At 32.8% G+C, this 23364-nt stretch overlaps 1 protein-coding gene and 1 long non-coding RNA gene across 5 annotated transcripts in view; one reads left to right on the forward strand and one right to left on the reverse strand.

The window, feature by feature from the left end:
• Positions 1–22026, reverse strand: part of LOC128676004 (A disintegrin and metalloproteinase with thrombospondin motifs 7-like) — a 69053-nt gene extending 47027 nt beyond the window's left edge. The window contains exons 1-2 of one of the 2 annotated variants that reach the window (XM_053755886.1): positions 21700–22026; positions 2025–2339 (exon numbers count right to left, since the gene is read on the reverse strand). In XM_053755886.1, coding sequence (XP_053611861.1) covers positions 2025–2214 — 190 coding nt within the window. In that variant the 5' untranslated portion in view covers positions 2215–2339; positions 21700–22026. Of the gene's footprint in view, positions 1–2024; positions 2340–2782; positions 2804–21699 lie in introns of those variants that run through there. The other variant, XM_053755887.1, reaches the window with a different exon arrangement.
• LOC128676025 (uncharacterized) overlaps positions 6056–23364 on the forward strand; it is a 43428-nt gene continuing 26119 nt past the window's right edge. For all 3 annotated transcript variants that reach the window (XR_010370097.1, XR_008405360.1, XR_010370096.1), the window contains exon 1: positions 6056–6170. This is a non-coding gene — a long non-coding RNA (uncharacterized LOC128676025). The remainder of the gene's footprint in view (positions 6171–23364) is intronic.

The raw sequence follows: 23364 nt of genomic DNA on the forward strand, positions 1-23364 counted from the left end.
TGATAAATATGATCTCTGTGAATCATTAGCACAATAACATTTTTACGACCAAAACATTTTTATTGTAGGTGTTTTGCAATAGTTGGGTGTACGACCTAATAATACATTGTTAGAAATCTTGCACTTGAGTGCATGTGTAAGTGAAATCTAAAAGTGAAATTCTCATCAATTTAGTTTTTTTAACTGATTTTCAGTGGTTTTCTTGATTAGCGAGATCGTGACTAGTAATTGGCACGCACCACTTATAATTTTAGATGCATTACGATTACTATACATAAAAATCTAGAAAAATGAAAGCAAGAACACAGATAAAATAATTAAACTATCTTTGATAAAGGAAGGATGTATTATTTTTTAATAAGTCGATAAAAAACGAATATTGATTTGTTGTTTGTTGTTTGTTGATCATTGATTTTAATTTGATAAAATAAAAATCAATGATCAACTTTTAGGAAAACGTGTGGAAAAAATAGCACGTTTTATAGTCACCGTCATTTATTTATCGGAGGTAAACGCCTTAAACTTAGATGCGCGCCAATTTTAGCCTGAAAGTTGAACGACCGTGTCGGACCTACATAACACCATTGTTTTATAAATCCTGCCAAACCATTGTCGTTTACGGTTATCGGTTCCAATTCCAATGCGTTAATGCCTCATTTTGTGTACATTTCAGGCGAAGTTAGAACGATCCGGACAATCAATGGGGTCAACAACAATATGGCTATGAGAGTTGAACTTTAAAATTTGTTCAGTGAGAACATTTAATCGGTTGGGTCACAGTTTTTTTAGGCAAGATACAAAGGCGGTTTTAAAATCACGGCTTCAGATTTATAGTACTTAGTTACGCATATTGTACTATTCTAGGTACATTGACACTTGGACAGATCATAATACATGAACTGTGATCATCTGCGAATGCAAAAAAATAAAGAGCAAAATATAGAGTATGCGTATGAGTAGGTATACATTTAAAAAAAAGAATGAAATACCACCATGTAGGTAGAAACTTGTTTCACCAAAGTAACCTGACTCCAACAAAATGATTTCATTTTTTTTTAAATTATTTTACACCATGCATGAAGTACCTGCGTTGTGGAACAACATCGGATGCAATAAAGAATTGAACTTCACACTCCCTTCAAGTAACCGTGACGTCGGCAGAAAAGCAAAGTAATTTTTAAATTTTGTATGGTGTATGCTGAAATCCTATTATTAATATTTGTTACAACATTTGTTCACCTATATAGGCATATAAAAAACACATGTCGTGCGCGTCCGTTTTTTTTTACACCCATCACGCGCGACGTATCCAATTAGCAGCTTTTCAAGTTCATGACAACCACAAAATGATACTAAATTAGTTATATATCATGTTACATGTCCCTAAATTCTACTAATGACATGGCATACACGTACCCTTTTCAACTGTCGTATTTGATGTTACGGTACTTTGATTTCGAATTATAGCTATCATGTTCTGTTTTATTAAATATTTAAATTAAATTTAAAAGCACCAAACGACTTATCAATCCACAGGTGGCTTATCTATCGGACAAAAATTCCCGGACAAAGTACTCTCGAATAAATTAAATCATTCGTATAAAAAAAACATTATCAGTAAAGTTCATTCTCATTCACTCATTAGCGTTATTTATAATGTTCTAATCACAATTTACACACATGAATCATATAAAATTATATAACAGTCAAGGTTTTGATACTGAGTTAATATTTGTAGATGTATTTAGAGACAGACAATCTCTAATTTGGCACCACATTATCTAATAGGTACCTACCTCATACATTATACACATCTTCGTCCTTGCGTTTGCTTTGAGTATTAGGGATAAAAATGAAATTTGATGTTTGTAAAATTCTACAAAAACAAGCAATAAATTCAATAAATATAAATAAATTATTTTTATTTCAATATATATTTTTAAGGTTGAAAATTGTCGACAAATTCCCATAGAAAAATTCTTTACAAAAGTAAACTTTTCAAAATATTTTTTTTAATTACTCACCAGTATGTAATAATTCTCTTATGCTCGCCTGGACCTCCTTATTGAAATCGGCAGGGTACTCCACCTTTACCGCATCAGGCCTCACGTAAATCGCGCTGGTCCACGCCACCAGGAGTTGGAAGACCAACAGTTTGAATATAAAACACCGCCTATCCATTGTCCTGAGCACCAGAATTCCACTATTACACATTATGAGTTCACGTATTATTTGTAATGTCACTAACACTTGCACTGAAAGTCTAAACCAATTTACATCTTGTGTTTGTAGTTGGATGTGTTTATTCGTCTTCTGATCTGATGGACTGTCATTATAATCTGTAAAGAAAAAATAATTTTAATGGTAATAATATTAACAAAATGAGAAAGAAAGTATAAAATATGACACATTAAATAGTAAGAAACATTTTCAATACAATAGTTTCGATTTTTAGTGAGACTAATTTTGAGTGGTGTTATATTTTACATATTATATTTGATTTTTATAAATATGTTTTTATTAAAATGTTACACATTTACTAATATTCTCATGTCATATTCAATTAATTTATAATAAAATTATTTGATTTGACCGATCGTACTTTAATACTACTTATCCTATTTCAACAACTAATCGCGACAAAATGTATCGCTGACGAGAAACAAGACCACGTTCACACCATTAATTTCACGATAGAATAATTCTGTCACATTAAATAATATAAAAGTTTACGACTATAATCTTAGAGCAAAAAGGGTTATAAAATTCACGTTACATTCACCTTATATAATAAATTAATTATTTTATATTACTATTAATCACCCCTCAAACAATTATAATTAAATATTTTTCTATCAACACTAAATAATAAAATAAAACTGATGAAGAAATTGTTATACTGTGTCTACTGCTATCAAAGATTTAACACGACCGTTCAGTCTGCTCGTTATCTTTTTTCTAAACGCAAGACGAAAGCCGTAGAGCTAATGCATTATCGTCGACGTCAAGTTAGAAACAATTTATACGGGTTGAGTAACTAGACTGAATGAATGGGACTACATTTTAGACAAGTAATTCAGAAGTACTAGTTCGATTTTTATTAGGATACTTTAATATTTTTTTAACTATACCTAAATATAGGTATTAGGCAAAAATATGTAAAATCGGCTGCGGTTATGAACATACAGGAAAATTATGGTTTTATTGTACACCACTACTTATATTTAGCGCCATTTTCGCACCAATAGATATTTATAGCACATAAGTTCACGTTATCAAATTCGCATACGAATGGTAATTTTACCGCGCCTATCAATTACATAGTAACTAATTAGAAGCAATCGCTGTCTGACATGTTACTAAAATGGAAGAAATTCTTATTCCGCGTAAACCGTAAATAGACGTAACTAGCAGTTGAATTTTCAGATCTTATATAGGTATTCATGATAGTTCCAGGTTTTTTATCAGTCAGTATCAATTATTCATCTAAAAAAAATAATAATGTTACATTGATTGTTCTTCTTTTTATATTCGTATCAATTTAAGTATATTGAAAATGTAAAGTTTTTAATTAATAGACATACAAATACAAATAGATAAGGAAAACGGGAAATATGCTGTGTAAAAATATGTGAGCTGAGAATTATAATTTAGGCAATCGGCGTCATTCTCATCTCGATCGGCCATAGTGCTAGGCATATACCAGCTAATGCGCATGGCGACGGAGCGGATGCAACTGGATACCGGTGTAGTGTGCACTGTACACGACGCATACATTCAAATCCTATGTCCAGGAATTCTAATTATGATGGAGAGATACCATTTCAATTAATATTTAAGTGAAAAATAAAAAAGGTACAGTCGTGTGTGTTTTTAAATTACAACCTCAATACTTATGGCAAATGATTAGTGTAGCCTGTTTAGCGTTTATTCAATGGCATATTATTTATTTAAAACTAAAGGAATATCAAAGAAACATAAAAATGGTAATCACTCTTAAATTCGTTTAACTTTGTTCGTATTAAAAAACTGGTAACTCATTTATATAAAGTTGGATGGCTATGGAATGTCAGAAGTAAGAATAATATAAAAATAATAAGAATCTCGAGCTCTTAGCGCATATTTAATGCTGGAAAATGTACCTACTAATAACGGCACTACTGTAATTAATAAATTGCGCACTGGCACCAAAAAGCGGCCATAAATATGACCAAGTCTAGTTTCTATATAAGGGCGTGCTTTCTTCAAGGAATTGCGACAAAACACGAATGATTGACAGATGCTTGCGTTGCATACGCCAGTTATGCGATGAACAATCGTCCTTATAGAAATGCACATAATTTTCCCGTGTACCGACAAGGATTTCTACTCTGTTTATGGTATCGTTAAACTGGGAAAGTTGCAGATTCTCATTAAATGATTGCTCCAAGTAGGCCTTGAGACCTGAAGATATGAGACTATTGTGAAATGGAATGCGTTCTAGGAAGAGTCGAGAAAGGTCTAAGGCAGCTGCCACGTGCCGAGATAACATAGGCGCCAGCATCGTGCCTCCCTCATTATATGACTCGGGTTTGTGTGACTGGGCGGGACTCGTGGCGCCACGAACCATTCTTTTTAATAGGTGGTATTTATTTTTTAATTTTTGAATGCCAACGACATCGGCGGCGCCTCAGACAGACTTCGGGCTGTTTAATATTCATTTGTGTATTACGTCATTCATTGAAAATCTTACCTATACTTACGTTTCGTATATTCAGTCTTATATTGTAAGTATAGATAATAATTAATGAACTCGACTGTATTACCATATTTCTCGTGATGTCAAGATGTGGTTTGCACAACTGTGCAAATTATGAACAGAAATTATAATACGGTAAATTGCTCTTTCTAATATGTAGTTGGTTTACGTTCACTTATCTTTTGTGTGGGAAAACTTCAAATGATAAATTAATACCTATGTTAAAACAGTTGCTAGGGAAAATATAGTCATGGAAGTGTTCTACAATTTAGACCAATTCGTTTGTACCAACAGAGAGAAATTAACATCATATATGAAGTATATAGCAAGGATTGTTCTTTTCTTGAAAGTTTGTATCGAGCATTACGTTATCCGCAGTTATCTGTGTGTACAAAGCCTAATTTCAGTGATTACACTATCAAGCCTAGACCAACACAGTTCGGTCTAGGTTCACTCTTCCATCAAGACAAGAGATAACGAAGATTTAAACTGTAGTACTACTGATTAAGGTCACGATACTGCGGACAGTTAATAGGGTCAAACGGTTTTTAAAATATTAAATAGGTTTTTAATTTAGTTATAATTATAATATAGATTTTAAAAGACAGCCTGTATATTGTCAACACACCGCATATTGAGAAGAAGTCTGAAGCTCGATTCATTAACCATGCTTTCCAAATTCATTTTACATTTTGAATTGATTTTCAGTTTTAATTTAAGAACACGTTTAAAAAAAAAACAAACCAATCAGTGCTAAATTAAAATAGAGATATCAACATTTGTTGTTGTATGAACCACACAAAGATGACTCGAGCGTGTGGCGCCGACAAATTGTCTATGGGAATCTAAAGTCATGGGAAACAAGTGGCTTTTTCATAATCTTGTTTTTAAAATTATTCAATCAATTTTAAGTAGTCTGAAGATCTACTAGTAACATATTTACGGTGACATCACGATAATTATGTTCCTAGTTTTGTTATTTTAAGGAAATATTTTATCGATGTCGGGTTTTTAACAAATCCTTGTTCGAATTTATATCTTATTTCATATTCACATGTCAGTAAACTATCGTGTGAACTTTTCGTAGGAATAGTTTTCATTATATGTATATGCAAAATTTTTAGTTTAATTAAGTAGATAAAGTGTGTAGGGTTATAAACGAATAAACTTGCTTTCGAATTTATAATGTTAGTTAGGAAGCTAGGATTAGGAAAACGACACAATCGAAATCAGAAGTTTAGAAAATACAGTGCGGCCGCATGGTAGGGCATGCAGCGTCAGGCATCCGTCATCGTCTCCTGCGCGCATTGTCTCGGCCGCCATTGTGAAGACCGGTAGCGCCGGTTGTGGCCTGCGCCCGCGCACGGCTCGAATTATTTCCCTTTATGAAGTGCGCCGGCGGCGGCGGAGGCTGTGCGGTGTAGCCAATGCCGTAAGTACCAAAGGGCTAGTTGGTGTTGTGCACCAGGCACGTCACGTAGGATTACACGCAATTTCTTATTTGTCGGATTCATCATCATTCTAGTAGTAGTATTCCCATAACTGAGAGACGTCATCATTAGTAGTTTTTCCAGGCAATGCGATCGTATCCCTGTCTTACAGTCTGATGGACGGTGCTACGTGTTTATGACCCTATCATGTCCGCCGATCTAGTTGGTGCATTTCTTTGACTTGACTTGATATTTAGACAACTTCATAATTGAAAACGTATAATTGAACTATATCGATATGATTTTCTGTGCATGTAGAAACTGTGTTAACTTCCAACGGAATATGATGAAATGCAACATATAGAAGATCGCGTGAAAGTCAGGCTCCAGATCTTTTTTACATCGGACCTTATATTATACATTTACGTGTTCATACAACATTTCAACAGCTTAGGTGGAGTGGGGCCCCTGATTTATTTCACTAGGAACTACAACTAGCTACTCCACTGGCTGTATCGTTCCAAATGGTTCATTATGTTTTCTCTCTATGGCATTACCTGGACGTTGCTCCTGAGCAAAATAGGAACAATATTTTGTACAGTCCTAAGTACCTTGTGTGAGCACCACCTTGTGAAATTCATCGTAATGAGTAGTGCAAGGAAACTAACGACATAGTTAATTCTTATTTAAATAATAATGATGATAGCGTTTAATGTCAAAGCAGAAGCCTGTCTGTTATGTTAGTTACTTGACATGGCTTTAATCATGTCTTCTTTATCGTCTGAGATTGTTGTTGTACATGTCTGTCTTGATAAATTAATTCATAGTTCTCTAATCTGTACCGCTATGAATGTAGTTCATTTAAATTTGTGAGAAAATCTGAGCATATCCCAATCTGACCTTCATATGACCCGCGATATGGCATCAATGAATAGAGCAATTAATCTTAAATGTTTAAAATAATTAGGTTAGCGGCCGTTGAACTAATTCTTAATTTAGATTCATCTTATCACCGGCAAAATTATCTTAAATAAATTATGATATGGGATGTAGAGACTTAAAGCGATAGGTGCGTATGCGACGGTGATACTGCGGTACGGTTGATAGTAGACAAATACTGTGTGTACTCTCTTTACGACTTGTGTTTATTTTTCAATTCAAATTTACTTCAGTGACATCTGCTTCTAGTCTATACAAAATTATATAATTATACCCTTATATTAACATTTATTAGTTAGTCCTACTAATAATTTACAATTTTAGTCGTCATATCTTCACTACTGATCGTAATTTTTGCAACTACACCATTGACTGATTGAATATAAGTAATTAAGTATTGTTACGATGTGCGTAACGATACCTAATTACTTATATTAACGATATTCCGAAAATAATCTCAATATTTCTCAAATTCTTCTCAAAATCTATTTGGTTTATATATGTTTGGAAATGTGTGAATAGAAAACTGTAAAAGCTGTGCGGTAAAAACCCAGAAATGCAATTAGGAAATACCGAATAATTCAGATTTTTTCTATATTGTCAACAACGATAGTGCCTTTTTGACAGATGTCATTACAAATGACACGAGACAAATAGACGCTGTCAGTCTGTCCGTCCAGAGGGGCGTGTGGTAGAATATATTGAAGCTCGTCGCGTCGCGTGTTTGGCTCTAGTAGTAGTGTGCTCTTTGCTTTCTTTTGTAGCGACAGTTGTCAGTCATAGTGACCTGAAGGTGCACTATTTATCTTAACGCTTTTGCTTTCATTTGATACAGACGCGGTTGGAACTGTGGGCACGCCACAGAACTATTTAGATCGCGTTGCTGTTTAGTTTAGCCTCTTAAAGACAACGCTTGCATACATTTTAGTATGGAAACGTAATCGCCAAATTGTGGTGGAGTGCGGCGGAAGGTAGCTTAGCTCTCATTGGAACGTTCTTAAATACGTTAAAATTGACAAGGTTTTGCTTTAATTAACTTAGTAGTGATGGGCAACACAATGACTTCAATACAATCGAGAATTTCTAAAGCCAGACACACATGTCCATTAGTGAAAAAAAAAATTCTTGTCTCGAACAGAATACGGGAGGGTTTGGCAAATATATATCTGTATAGCCGAGTCCCCTGCGCCATATTATGAACATAACATTGTTCAATAACATAAAAACAATCAATTTACAACAATAAAAGACACGCACCTTTTAATGTTTTTGAACAATGTTCTGTCCAAAACATGTCGCAGCGTACCCGCCTTGAATGGTCTGTGGTTTAACCGTAGCTTCTGCTTTTTATTATTGGTTTGCCCCACTAGTTCTACTTCCCAGTAAGTGAGAACAAAACAACGCGCCTCCGCTAGCGGAAAATTGTTGTTACATTTCATTTGAGCCGATCCTGAGTATTTTTTGCAAATTATAATAAAAGAGAACATTTATTATTTAAATGTTAATAATAAAAGTAAATTTATTATTAACATTTAAATAATCATTATAATAATAATTATAATAATTATTTGATGTGTTATATATATATATATATATATATATATATATTATTTATTTATTTATTTATTTATTTATATATATATATATATATATTATACGTGATTTTCTTATTGCACATTTGTTATGATTGTAAGTTTATTCAGACAAAAGTATCACGTATCGTCGCATGAGTACGCTCATAGTATAGGTAACCTAACACAGCCGCTCTGAGCTGTGGCGGGTTAACATTTTACTTCTCACCATCAAATCGACTCGAAACGATACACAGCGAACCAATCACATTACGCCATTGTGACGCAACGACAACCACACGCCAATGTCATTGGTTCGCTGCGTTTCACTTCGAATTGATTCGATGGTAAGAAGTGAAATGGTAACCCGCACTAACCCCTCTGGTCTTATAAACACAAACCATATACATGGAGACTAGATAAGATAATTGGATAGTAAAACATGACGCTGTGTCATCAAGTAAATATATAAATTTTGACTGATAATGGAGGGTTCCTTGCTTGAGTTTTTATAAAAATATCGGTCATTCTCCAGATTTTCGTTCTTCACCTAATTACCACGTCGATTTTTTGTTACCTACTAGTTTTTTCAGAAAACTGCCACCTTATATTAAAACCTATGGACAATATAAACAAGTATTTTTAATTGCACTCAATTAAACTTAGCTAATATTAAATATATAACTTTCAATTATTTGCGTGAAGCGGTAATTAGAAAGCGACTAGGTATTTATAGGTAATATTTGTATTTTAACCATGCGTTGATTTTAGAGTCATCAAAATAAATAAACAACATGGTGACATCTGTCTCTTTCTTCATTTGCCTTGTACAGGTATGAATGAGCGAGACTAGGTAATTAGTACATGGGTTGAGACAAATATTTAACTTCGCATAACTTATTATTAAATTGACAAAATTATTTATGTATTTTTATTTAAATAGTTTGACTAAACTAATATTTTAAAAAATATAAGCCATACTTGCACCAACGTGGTATTCAGGAGAATGGGGTTTTACATTTACTTGTAATTTCAGGTACGCTTCATAACAAGTATAATTTACTAATTAATATATATATATATATATATTAATTATATATCATATTTTTATTTTCAAAGAAAGCTTAATTCTTGCTTGATGTCATTTAATTGGTGGTATGGCAACACGATAAAAAGTAATTATACTGTAATTGAGCCAATTTTTGTCAGTTAATAGCTGAATGCCTAACCCAAATAAAACCAACATTAACAATTTCAAATTTAAGTATTTTTTTAGGATTAAAGAAGAAGAGAAAAACACGCTCATCAGCAATAAAAAAAGACTGCATGGCAAATCTTTAAGACCGTTTTATAATGAATAAGGAGTATTACTGCACATTTATCCCGCCAGAGTACAGGACTGCATGTTAGGTACACAAATGCTTTGCCGCCTTATGTCGATTAAAGCAAGCGTTTATTTTAGTACTCCTACTTTATTAATCCTTTCATTATATAAGCATTCGTTTGTGAAAATATACAACAATGTAGCATATTCGGGTGCCGAAATATTGGGAAAAATCGTTTTCCATAAGATAAAAAAACTCCGAAAACAATGGTATGCGCCTCACGCTGTAAAATTTTCGAGCCAGTAAACGGTCGAAAAGAAGCACTTCACACGTGAAGACTTGTTGAAATATGGAATTCATACAGGTAAGATCTTCAGTTAAAATCAAGTTTATATCAGTCAATCAAGTCAACAGAACTACCCGACATTTTTTGCACTTCACTAACGCTGAGCTTTGCGTAATATGCCCCTATTTATTAAATGTTCACTTAGCTTTTTAATGATACTGGCAACGAAAGACAACTACGAGAAAATAAACTTTTCAAATGTAAAAATTGGAATAGTAGGTATATACGGAACCTCAACATTTTAATAGATACAGCAGTAGAATGATGACGTACACAGGTCACTGCGTCATCTTGAGGTTATTAAACCAAATGACGAGAAGTTGTAAATCCTTTTAAAATTTTATTATCCATGTTAGTCGCTGTTACATATTAATCCTTATTAATTCATGATCCATAAAGACAAGGGTTCGTTAAACACTGATATTATGAAACTTTGTGTAGAACGAGATGGGAACTTGTCCGTTTGTCCGTCCTTCTCGTAGGTACAATATAAATTAAATATTTTTTAATAGTCAACATAAGGTATTGACTAATAAAAAAAACAATACACGCAGTAGAGGAATGAGAGTATGTATGTATCTTAGAATGTACTCTGTCTGGAATTTATATTTACATTGAGTGATTTATCTAAAATTTGTTTAATCTCTCCAAACTTTATATGTATATAGCAAGGCTTTCCTATAAGTGCCTATTCATTATTCATATTTTAAAATGTTATTAGTAAAATGAAATATGTACTTATTTATAGAATTTTAATATCAACTGATTTATAACAAGTAAGCATGGAATAAACGAACTAGTAGTAACTACTTGTTACAATAAGTATTACTTAGTAAAAATATCAGATCGAATGCATCCGAAGTAGCGTGTTGACTGACACGAGCCCACATTAAGTACGTATAATTGTTTACAAATCGTATATAAATCAAGAGGCGATCGAAATGTGATTCAGTCGCTCTGATGACAGTATCAATTCTCGAGTTATTTCTACCGAAACGCCCGCCAAACATTTCGTAGAAGAGAATAATAAATAAATAAAAGAAAAACAGTGAGTGATCAACCTAACAATAAACTCTTGCAAATTTGCCTCGTTGACTGCAACTTTTAAAAAATATTTAAATTTATATTTTCAGACAAATACAGTAAAAAAAAATATTTTTGCATAAGAAGATAAATTAAGGATGAAAAAATAGAAACCATCATCGTTTACTTGAAGAGAAGTCCTATATTATTTGGGACAATCTCTACGATGGAAATATGCTCTCTATCATTTTCACATGGCCAAGATATCTCCTCGCGATTTAATTTATATTTTCGATACGACATACGTCTCCATGCATCTTATCTACAAAAACTAAGGTCGTCGTCGAAAAAAAACTCGTCTCCTATTTCGTCAGTAACACGAAGTGTACATTTTAGAAATTTATATAGGTATATATTAATAAATCAGTTTCTGAAGCCCCATTAATCGCTATCGACGCCCGTCTCGAAATTGCGTTTTGTTCGGAGTAAGCCCCATGTTTCGCTTACAATATGTCTCGTCTAAAAATAACATGAAATATTTATACAGATCTAGTTTATTGTATTATAAGAGAGAGTTTTTTTCTTCCTGATATAGAGCATATAAAAAACTGGTGCGTACAATGCGTAGGCAGCGTTTATCGGCACATTTACCTGTAACGTGTAATGTCCTATTGTTCGACTTGCGCCGATTCGGATCAAGTTTATTCAGGTTACAAATTGCATTGGATTATGGTGATTTTCTATACTTGGAAAAAAAAGAAGCACACAAAGAAACATATATCTACTTAAGAGAACAAAACAAGTGAACATTTTTAATTAAGATCATTAAAATGAAAATAATGCGTCTACCTTTAATAACGAACGTTTATCTGATTTTGGCTAGCATTTTGTATACAGGCAACAGGAAACTCTCGCATAGTGTAATTTATATAGTCGAGATTAAGCTACAAGATATATAAAATCGTGTTGCGGGTTTTTTGGTTTTAAATAATCATAAATCAATTATATTAAAATTGGCCCCAACAGCGTTTGTGATGCTATTAGAACTAACCAAAAAAATGCTATACATAAGAAAGTGCATAATTTATGAAATCCTAATTATAATGTAAACAATAGTCTGCCGTTAATCGTACAGCGCGTGAGACCGATTTGTGGTTATTTTTAAAGCGCACGCCCACTGAAAATTATCGCAGCCCTGAATTATGTTCTACAGTGTAGCAACACCGCTCAAAATGTGTTAATTAGTCGTTCATTTGCATACAAATACGATTCATGCGCCGAAATTATGTATGTCCTGAACGTAGGAGACATTGCGATCGTGCGATTCCAGTTTAGAGGTCGCTTGCTCAGTTTGTGAAGCATATTTATGAAAATCGTCATCAATTTTTTTTGTACAAGATTATGAAAATGAAAAGAGGTCTAACATGAAATATTAGTGTTATTTAAATTATTTTTTCCAAGTCTAACATATATTATAATTTCAGTGAAATGCGTAAAATACATATTTATCACTATAAATGCCCGAAAGATAACATGAAAATTATTTGAAAAGGCCAACATCACGTTAGGTTTACTTGAATATATTGATAAAGCTCTTTCTAAATACAATGGAAAGAAAATATCAATAGACAATGGAAAGAATCGATGGATAGATGGATTCTTTACATTGTTTATTGGATGCAACATAGATTGTATGCCGCAGGCCGGTTCCAACAACCGCTCTAAGTAGAAGACGTCTACTAGAAGTCCTTATATGGACATCTTAGACGAGGATCAATCACAACATCAATGTTCACAAAAATTCACAATGTAATAATTTTACAATAATTCGCTTTTATGTGCTAATCAATTTCGGAATATTGTATTATAAATCCGATCGCACTAGCGTCATTACGTGACACTTAATCAAATAATCGATAAATAGGACAGAAGTGTGACATTTACATTTCATGCATTTATCGATAAAATGTAGAAACAGGTGGTCTCGTTACTATGGTGTAAAAACTTTTAATAATCATTAATACTAGTATTGATATCATGAAACATAAGTACCTACCCAATAACGTTTAAAATATTGATATGAGAAAAAACTTATTTAATTATATAGTCCAATAGTTAAAAAAGATCTTATACGCCCTTTTTATTTTTCGTCAGAAATGTCAAAGATTTGATCTTGGTAGTGAATTGGTAAAGATTTTTTATTTATTTATTTACCGATTCGCTTCCAAGAATAATTCGGATGCCTAACATTAGTGCCGTACATTTTTTTGGAGTAGGCTTCCAAAAAATGTATAGCACTATGATTTACAACTAAGGTCATCTAATTAATAATGGATATGGAAAGTAAAAACTGACAGATATAATTTTTATAGTAAAGCGTGAAAGCCGCGTAGGTCGTGTTAAGGAGCCATAAATCCGTTCTGATTGTCCAGAGGAAATCGTGAAACGTCTGGTGCGTGGTGGGCAGATACATTGAAAGATCGTAGGCGCAGATTTATTTACCATCTTTCGCCTACAACTAGCACAGCAAACGAATAGGAATCAATGCATATAAAAAAGAAAGTCGTTGATTACTCCTTAATGACAATAATCTTGTCTAAAAACGATCCTAATTTATTTCAGATCATTATATATTTAAATGTTGTATAACAAATTAACAGGAGATTTCCTGATAATATCAAGTTTATATTGCATAAAATCGAATGAAATTACAATTATAAAATACCGAAGCAGAAAATAAAAATGCTAGGTATATTCAGTTTGGGGTGATATAGAAAAATGCAAAATGTTTGCGAGTGCTAATGTTTTCATGAATATTAAACATGGTTGTAAAACATATAGCAACATTTTGAATTATTAAGAAGTAATATGTTTTACTATTCGTACAAAGGTTAACGTCCTTAATTCTTATTTTTTAAGCCTAGGGTTCGTGGAGAACCTTGATAATGTTATCAACGTAGGGAACCCTCTTCACGAGATTTACTAGTGACTCAGTCACTTGACTGGTTGAATTGCCCAAGTTAAATATATATAACTATATATGTATAACATTCGCGTGATACCATCTATACAACTTCCGTACGCGAATTGGCCAATAAAGTTACTTATAGCAAAAATTATAAAGTTTACGATTCATGGAGATACAAGTAATAAAGTTGATATTCTCAGAATTGTATTAATACAGACCAGGGAGCGGCCTCGCCAAACTGTTTGGACGTGCCTAGTAAACTTTATTAAGCAATTGTAAAATAAAACTGTATAAGTATTTGATATTTACAAAAGTTCCGGATTCGATCTTTCAGATTAGGTATGAAGTGAAAAATATAGGGAATCTGCAAGAATAACGATTCAACCAAGTCTGTAGAAAAAAATCACGAAATATTCATATTTTTTACCTATCGCTATGTAACTTTCATAAATTATACGATAGTGGTATAGTGCCAATATCAGAAAGATCCTACTATATGAGTATATTTATTTAGTGATTCGTTCATACTATTTTATTATTTCCGCGTTTCCGTTTAGCAATAAGACATTACTAAAGGAAAACATAATAATTACTTTATGGCGGAAAAAGGGGGTCCTTATCTAATGTTGACGACACGTAGTTATTGTTTACTAGTTCACATCATGAGCCTAGACGTGCGTTGACGTAGTGTCTTATCCAAACAAGATTAGAACGGGTCATACACATGACATAATTTCACTCGAGTCCGAAAAAAAACCTAGTGCAATGCAACTAATCAACTGACAATAATCTAATGTATTTTTTTACAAACCCTCATGGCTATAGTCATTTCGTGATGCACTGATGGAACTTATAAGTATATTTTAACTATGTTCGGCGCTGGTACTAACTTGGGTTAGTATATATAGTAATGATTGCGGGAAACAAACGAAATAGTCACTATATGTTTATCGTAATACAGTCTCTATTCCGAGGACATGTGCCAATAGACTGACAAGTAACGATGCTGAAGACTGCAAAGTAGAGAAGAAATTAAATTAAGAATGAGAATCTTGGGTTTGGTAAAAACGCTCAGATGAGACAGATACAGTTTTGCTTTACCAGAAGTAGTTGATCGATGACACGATAGCTCAAAAGAAAGGTTATATCAAATAATAAAAGCATGTATATTCTAATTAGGTACAAATGTAGAATAGGACTAAAATATACCTACCTATATCGATTATTTGATAAATTAAGTGTTTGTTTATGCAAATAATGAACGTTCTCATGCAAACGAGACAACCATGTGTTGTTTTTATCATTCGATAATGTTTAAATAAATTAAGCACCTGACGAGGAATATCCTATGAATATTTATATAATTAAAATGTTCTATTTGTATTATAATTATAGCAATTTTAATGAAATTACAGAAATACTACGCAATTTTTATAATAATGTTAATTTAGATTGGTTTTAGAAACCATGATGATTGAAATCTTTATGTCCTAAAAATGATAATGAAATAAAAACAAAATTACATCATCAGAATTATTTCACATTCAGTGAGAATACATCAAATATGAATAAAATAAAATATCTTTTGTTTTTCAGTCTCGCAGTAGCGTAGACTGAAAATAAATATGGGAGCAGTCTCAACATCGCATAATTTAAAAAATGTTTAGTTGCGAAAGGTCTGTCCAGTTTTAGCAAATATGTACAGCTTCCGTTTGGAAAAGATATCTAATCGAGAGAAAATGGTAGTGTATGTCAATAATTGAACAGAGAAGTGGAACGCTGCGCTTATGCTCACGATAGACTTGTATTTGCACGACCAATTAGGCGTACGAGACTTGTAAACATTGAGATTTTGTTCAATAGCTCTAATATTTCAATATCTTCCTACCTCCGTATTCACTTTTGTTTCTTAACTTTTTTCAAGACTAGCGGCCCGTCCCGGCTTCGCTGGGGTAAATTTCCTTTCTCTGTGGAAAATTTCATCAAAATCGATGGTGTTTTTGAGTGAATTCATTACAAACAAAAATACAAATATTTTCTCTATACAACATTTGTATGGATGGATTATCCATTCATCCCTAAGGTCGTTACGCTTCCTACGTAAGGCAATTTCTCTGCCAAAAGCTAGTCTACATACTAACAATATACAGTTAGTTAATTTATACGTACGGTCAACTAACCGGTCTTCAAGCAGTCAAAGGTCATTTTTTTTTGAAGGACGAAGGAAATTGACATTCCATGGGTATCAAAACAGGTTCCCACTAAGTTATGATAATTTAATTTCATCCCATAAAAATACCGACAGTCAAATTTTTGCAGGAGTCCCCGTCTTATCTGAACGTTTTTCCCTGGTTTCTTTTTTAGCCTCTGAGCGCCGGAGCCCAGGGTCCGCTTACATAAGCGGACCCTGGGCTCCGGCGCTCAGAGGCTATAGGCACATGCCTATACATAAAAAATATAAAAAAAGTTCAAGATGTCTCATAAATTTGTCCAAGTAGGTATCTGTATCAATGACTATATAAGTGGAGTTGTTAATCACTTCATTTATTATCAGTCAAAACAATACTACTTACTTTACATATGTATTGATTTGCAACTGTCGATAAACTATACCCTCCGTTTTAAAAATACTAGATAACTTGAGATCATTATATTATACAGTTTAATTCAACGTAACATAATTATAATCGCATATATTAAAATCAATTCGCATATATTAAAGCCATGAATGTTTTTATAGCCGAATTTTGTTCCTCGGATCAAACCTGAAAAATATGCACAGCTTTAACGTTTATAGGTGCGATCCTAATTGGTGTGCAGAATAGCGCATACCTCAACTTGACAGATCTGATAGCTTTTAGAACAAAATTCCTACGAGAGCAAAACCGCAGGGCCAAATATGTATCTTTTTAAAAAAATTGTAATAAAAACTGCACATCCTGGTTCCGGGATCACTGTGCACAGAAATTTATCTTTGATAAATGATAACAAATGATAACACAAGGACGTTAGTGAATCTGACAGACATGACATATCTAACTGCATTGATGTTATCTGCTGATTATCTTGTGATATCTACACTACCTGTTACGTAAAGTACCTTTAAATATAGATTATGCAATTACTACCGGACGGGTCTTTTTTTTATTTTAATAAGTAGGTGAGATCTTACCAAGTGGTTGATGTGGCTATGGTTGGAGGTATGATTAAATGAAAAGATTATATTAATCTTCACACAAAGCGGTATTGTTAGTAACACTATTTCTGCTATTTTGTTAGTTATTTGGACGGAAACAGGTAATTCTATTTTATTTTCAGAAACTGGTAAAATCCGGTTGGTAACTATTGTGTTACGATTATTAAAAAATTGAGCTAATTTAGCTAGAAAATCAGTAAGTAAGGTTGCCGTAGTCCAGCAATAAAATTTTAACGATTGCGCCTGCGCATCGGATCCACGTCTAAAATAAACTACGTACTCTATTACCAGGGAGAACACCGATATTATCATATTTGATGCGGCATCCTATTAGTGTAAGGTACATAGGTAATTACATTGTTTCGATATTTTCTGTCTAGTTACGAAATTAGTCAAAAATTACATCAAATTTAGTTAATAACCACACATCAAATTAGTAATTTTACTAAAACTCTAATTGATTTCAGAAATTTTACTAAACATATGGAGAAATAAACTGACGAAAACTTGTGTTTAAATGGGCCCTGTTAAATTCCGCAACAAAGCTCATCTCGTGTCCATGCTGACAGTTTTGAAATAGAAGAAATGACACAATATCACTATTCTCTATAAATATTTGCACACATAGTAAAAACATATTCAGACCGGCAGCGGCGGCATGCGGAAAATCAGACGACACTACACAAGATTTGTGACTCCGTGATGTGATCTATTTTGAGGCGAATCTCCTTCACACCGGCGAGCAAGTTCAGGGAAAAACTCAAGAAAAGTTTTATTGAACTCTAGAAATTAGGGCAACGTGTCAAAGCTGCTAAATGCGAACCGATGTGTGTCACAGTACATTGATTTACTAACACCGAATATTGGGGCCACGTCTGGCTCGACGGGTCCACCAGATTTCGATGTAATCACGTACGACCTAAATGTTGTTAACATAGTTGCGAACCACATCACACATGCTATGGGGTTTGGAGAACGAGAAACTTCCAAATGTAGTAAAGCTAAGCTCGTGGAATACAAAGATTATAACAGGATCAGTCTAGAGACTACTAGAACTACACTAGTGCTAGACTAATACTATTGATAAAACGATATATAAAACGTGTTATAATTTCACTGTCTTTAATACATCTGAATGATTTGTATATAACTAGAATATTTACTGGATAATTTGTATAACCTTAACGTTAATTTAGTACAAGTACGTATCGAAATTTTGTTTTCTGTCTCGTTTTCTCTGATTAGAAACCACGAGGTTATTTGAAAGAAACTTATTAATTTTATACCTTCAATTCACTTTCTGGTACTTTTTATGTTCGACGGAAATGACGCGTCTTAATATAATCAATTTCAATGCTAATTCGTCTGGTACCAGTAATTTATTATTATGTATTCTGCTCGTGCAGTGCCAGTGCGACTTACTTGTTGGAATTAATGTACTTAGCAAACTGGTGTGAGGATCATTTTGGAGAAAAATGTATATAAGAAGATTATGAAAATATATGAAAAGTAGATTTCGTTCTAATACCAAAGTGATCAGACATAAATTAAGCACTTTATATCAAGTGACGTAAAAGACTTGATTAAATGTATACATGTAACATTTCTTACAATATCATCAATCAATGCGTCTACTTAAAACAAAGTAAAAAGCAGTAGCGATCACACACACACAACCGCCTTATCAGTCACGTCGACTATAACCGAACCGCATTACATTCTATCCATAGCTATAATAGCAAGATACAACAGACAAAAACGAACAATTCAAGTGGGCAATACCTCGTAAGATCATAGCATGATTTATGCTGTGTTCCCAACAATAGTACCTTGGATATGGTGTAATACGGCCGCGCCAAGTTCAAGGGCGTCGTTCACCGACCGCCTTATCATTACCATTCAATAAGTCGACGATCATCACGGGCCCGATTCTGCTCTTACTGAATCACTGATCATTGTTCTACTTAGAACACAATTGAAAGACAGTTTATATAAATGCAGCTTAGTTTTGCTAAGCCTGTACTATATTTTTCCATTGTTTTCGAAATAGCTCTTCGTATATCTAGACTAGAACTGTAACATCGTATGTATAATGTAACATTTTCTTAAATTTACCGTAATTTGGTTAAAGAAATGTTTTAAAAAATAAATTAGAAATGAATAACTACGAAAAATTAAATATAGTAAGCTATAAGCCGGAGAGAAAGTGTGTTAATGAAGTACAAAACTTCAAAAACGCGAAGGTTAAGAGGAATTTCAAAAACGTTAATTTCAAGCTCTAAAGACAATGACGATATAAATAAAACTTTAGAAAGCGGGTCTATTTTTGAAGAGCATTTGTGTTTTAGTGATATTGATTCGGTTACGAGCGACGGGTGTATGAAGTCAGGGCCATTCGCTGCTCGTCTCGAGTTCATGGCTAGGGCTGCTTTTATTACTACAGTCCATTTAACTATCTCATTGACGTAATCCACTGACACTATCGTCTATATTCCAAATGCTGATACGCTTTTAAAAAATAAACAAAATCAATATTAAACAAGTAATTTGATAAGGTCTGCATAAAAACTATTGACATATAGAACAAATGCAGCGTAACTCGCGACGAACACATTTATGTACCTACTTCAATATTAGTAGGTCATAATTTACACGATATAGATGTACGTAATCGTTAATTTCATTAAGAATTTTAAGGAGCTAAACACGATTTTGTTAAAGAGAACTAAGACGATAATTTAATTACCAAGAGGCAGTAGGAAGGTTTGAGAGTGTCTATTAACCCTCGACCTGCGATGGCGGATTGCCGGACAATTCTCACGAGTTTAATGCGAAAATTAACAATGACAATTTAATTGGAAGAAGTTGTTCTAGGAGGGCCAGTGGACATGACACTTCTAAATTATATAACGTACGGGACAATAACAGAGCATCTGACTAAACAATATTAATCGGTTTTAAATAAAGTAAAATTGTGGCGATTATTTAAATAAAATCTCATGAATTGCATTTAATTAGATATTTTAAAGTTTCAAGTAATATTTCGATATTCTTATTTGAATTCTAATTCCATTAAAGCAATTTTTTACTAACGAGTTACATTTATTTGAGTTTGATGTGATATAAGTAGAAAATTATTTATACTTATATAAATAATTTTCTAAATCGATTACTCTTTAGCAGAAATGATTCAAGATTCGAATATATGACTCAGAATTATGCTCATATTTACATGTAAATGAATCTAATTGACAATTAATTACGATAAAAATACTGGCATAAATTCGCACTAGAATTCCGAAAACATTTCACTTGTAAATCAGAAGACGACCCATTTGCAGAGTAAACTGCAATAGCTAAAGCAATTCACAAGTTGCGGCCCCAAGGCCTCGTGTGTCTAATAACTAAGAATGGTCTCTGTTAACCAATGACAATGGCAAAAATTAACACCTCTCAAATTCGGTCGTTCACCTATGAAATTTTCTTAAAACCAACGGGATTGGTAAATTTTCAGTAGCTGTATCGCGATAATACAATTTGTAACTCCATTATTATTATTATTATACAATATATTTAAACGATCTAGCTAAATGAGTTTCATTGACTGGGCGACAAGTCTAACGAATGTCAAAGGTCACCTGAGCTACACGTCATAATCACTATCATTAATTCATAATCAATTTAATTCGCCACAAATTTAGCTCTATCTTGCTTCTTTATCTGTCGACATTCATTTTAAAGGTAGGTTATCATTATCACAATTACCTACTAAAATTCTTTCATTTTGCTCAAAATTAAACATATTTTTATTTTTAGTTATCAAACTGAATTAAAATTTCAAAATAATATGAACTTACCAAAAACATATCTATATATATAATGAAATTAAATAATAAATAAATAATTAATTAATTAATAAAAATGCATATTATATGCAATATAGGTATATTTCAAATGATATGTATTTTTATTAATTTTAGCAAGTGTATGTAGGTATGCAAATATTTTTACCATTACATATATATTTATCATGTGCACATTTTCCGCCTAGCAGACATAAAAATATTATTAAAATGAAAGTTATCGCTAAACATGCAACATGCGCCATGTGATAGAGAAAATACATGTGGCATAAAATAATAATTTGTCACATTTACACTTACTTGACTTATAAGTCCATTTTGGCGCGTTTCAGCGTCTTGCAGATTAGTGAGATGGTGTTTGCCGGTAAAAAGTGAAATTTCTCGCGGAGCCGGTGACTGCTAATTTATTCACTCTAGTGAAAAACGTGTATCAGCCGTGACACCGCGCGAACTATAACACGTTCGATAATTTTAAATTTAATTCTGGTGATTATTTAAAAAAAAATCGTACGAATATTTTAAAATGAGAAGTGTTCGAAATGATTTATCGTGTTGAGTGCGGCGTGGATCGTGGAGTAGACCCGTGATAGGAGCGCGCGTCGCCCGGCGCGGCTTGTGAACTACTGAACGTCTGCGTTTCGGTTTCTGCGTCAGCGCACCCGGTTACAGACTTATTTATTCCAATTTTAAATAAGTATTGAAAAAATCGAGGAAGCTTTTCAGCTTTGTTCTGCGCTTTCATTTTTCTAACTGTGAACTGGACTTTAAGAACAAGGACTTACGATCCTAAGACAATACATTTTTCTTTGCCGTTGCCACTTTAAAAAGTTTTTACATGATAGGTATTGTATTGTAATAATTTAGGGAATTTCTTTTATATTTGTAAAAAAAGAGTGCATTTTGTAACAAATTCCAAAAGCAAGATTTGATTTTTATCTAATTTATTTTTCTTTCGTACTCTTTCAGATAAACATTTAACAACAACAACAACAACAAACAAAATTAAATGTGGCGTTTTGTAAATATTTTTACCATTTCTTAGGAATGTAAAATCAATAGAAATTATGAACATCTTGTTGTTCTTGAAGAAATGATAAAATAAATGTTTGGATAAACTTTAAATAAAAACATACCGCAAGATGTTTTAATGAATTAGGTACATGAGTTTTAAACAATAAAAGTGTATGATCTTCACCGGCAGAACGATGACCCACAGACTATCACCAAGTGTGACCTATTATCAAGAACTATGTAAGCAGCGGATGTGATTTTTATTATACCTAGATTTTGTCTTAATGGCACCAATTATTGAACATAACATGTATTGTTACGATTACGACTCATAAAAATCTCAGTTTTAATTGCTACATTTTATTGCTATAATACTATTGGTCCGAATGAAGTAGGTAGGTACTATTTTGATCTATATCATCGCATTCTACCTATTTAATCTGTACTCCGTCTAAACAGTTGACGTCCAAATTTGATGAAATACAAAATGTTGTTTTCAATCCAACCAAATGAACCATTCATTCTTAAAATTAAATTGACTAGAAAAAAATCAGACTCGAATCCCCACTCGACTCTGAATTTTTAATCCAACTCACGTCTCTACCATTCTAGGAATTAAAAAAAAATATAAAAAAGCATATAAACAATATACATGAAACTCTGACATAAGAATGATTTCATTTTACTTTACGAATTCACCAAAAGTATCCTAAGTTTAAATTAGCTTGAAAGTTGTTAGTTTTGTCGCAAAAAGTTCGCAAAATGACACTCTATAGTCGCAAAATACTCTTCTTTTGAGCACTCGGCTCTAGGTATTTTACTAAGAAAGCTATTTTTAATTTTAACCTAAGATTAACCTAAGATACTTATTAATTAGCAAAGCTTTTGTTTCACGCAGCAGATGCTGCGTAATTATAGGCGTAAGAATTTTCTATAATAATAATATTATTTTTT

This window comes from Plodia interpunctella, chromosome 15 (genome assembly GCF_027563975.2).
Source record: "Plodia interpunctella isolate USDA-ARS_2022_Savannah chromosome 15, ilPloInte3.2, whole genome shotgun sequence".
Taxonomy (NCBI): Eukaryota; Metazoa; Arthropoda; class Insecta; order Lepidoptera; family Pyralidae; genus Plodia; species Plodia interpunctella.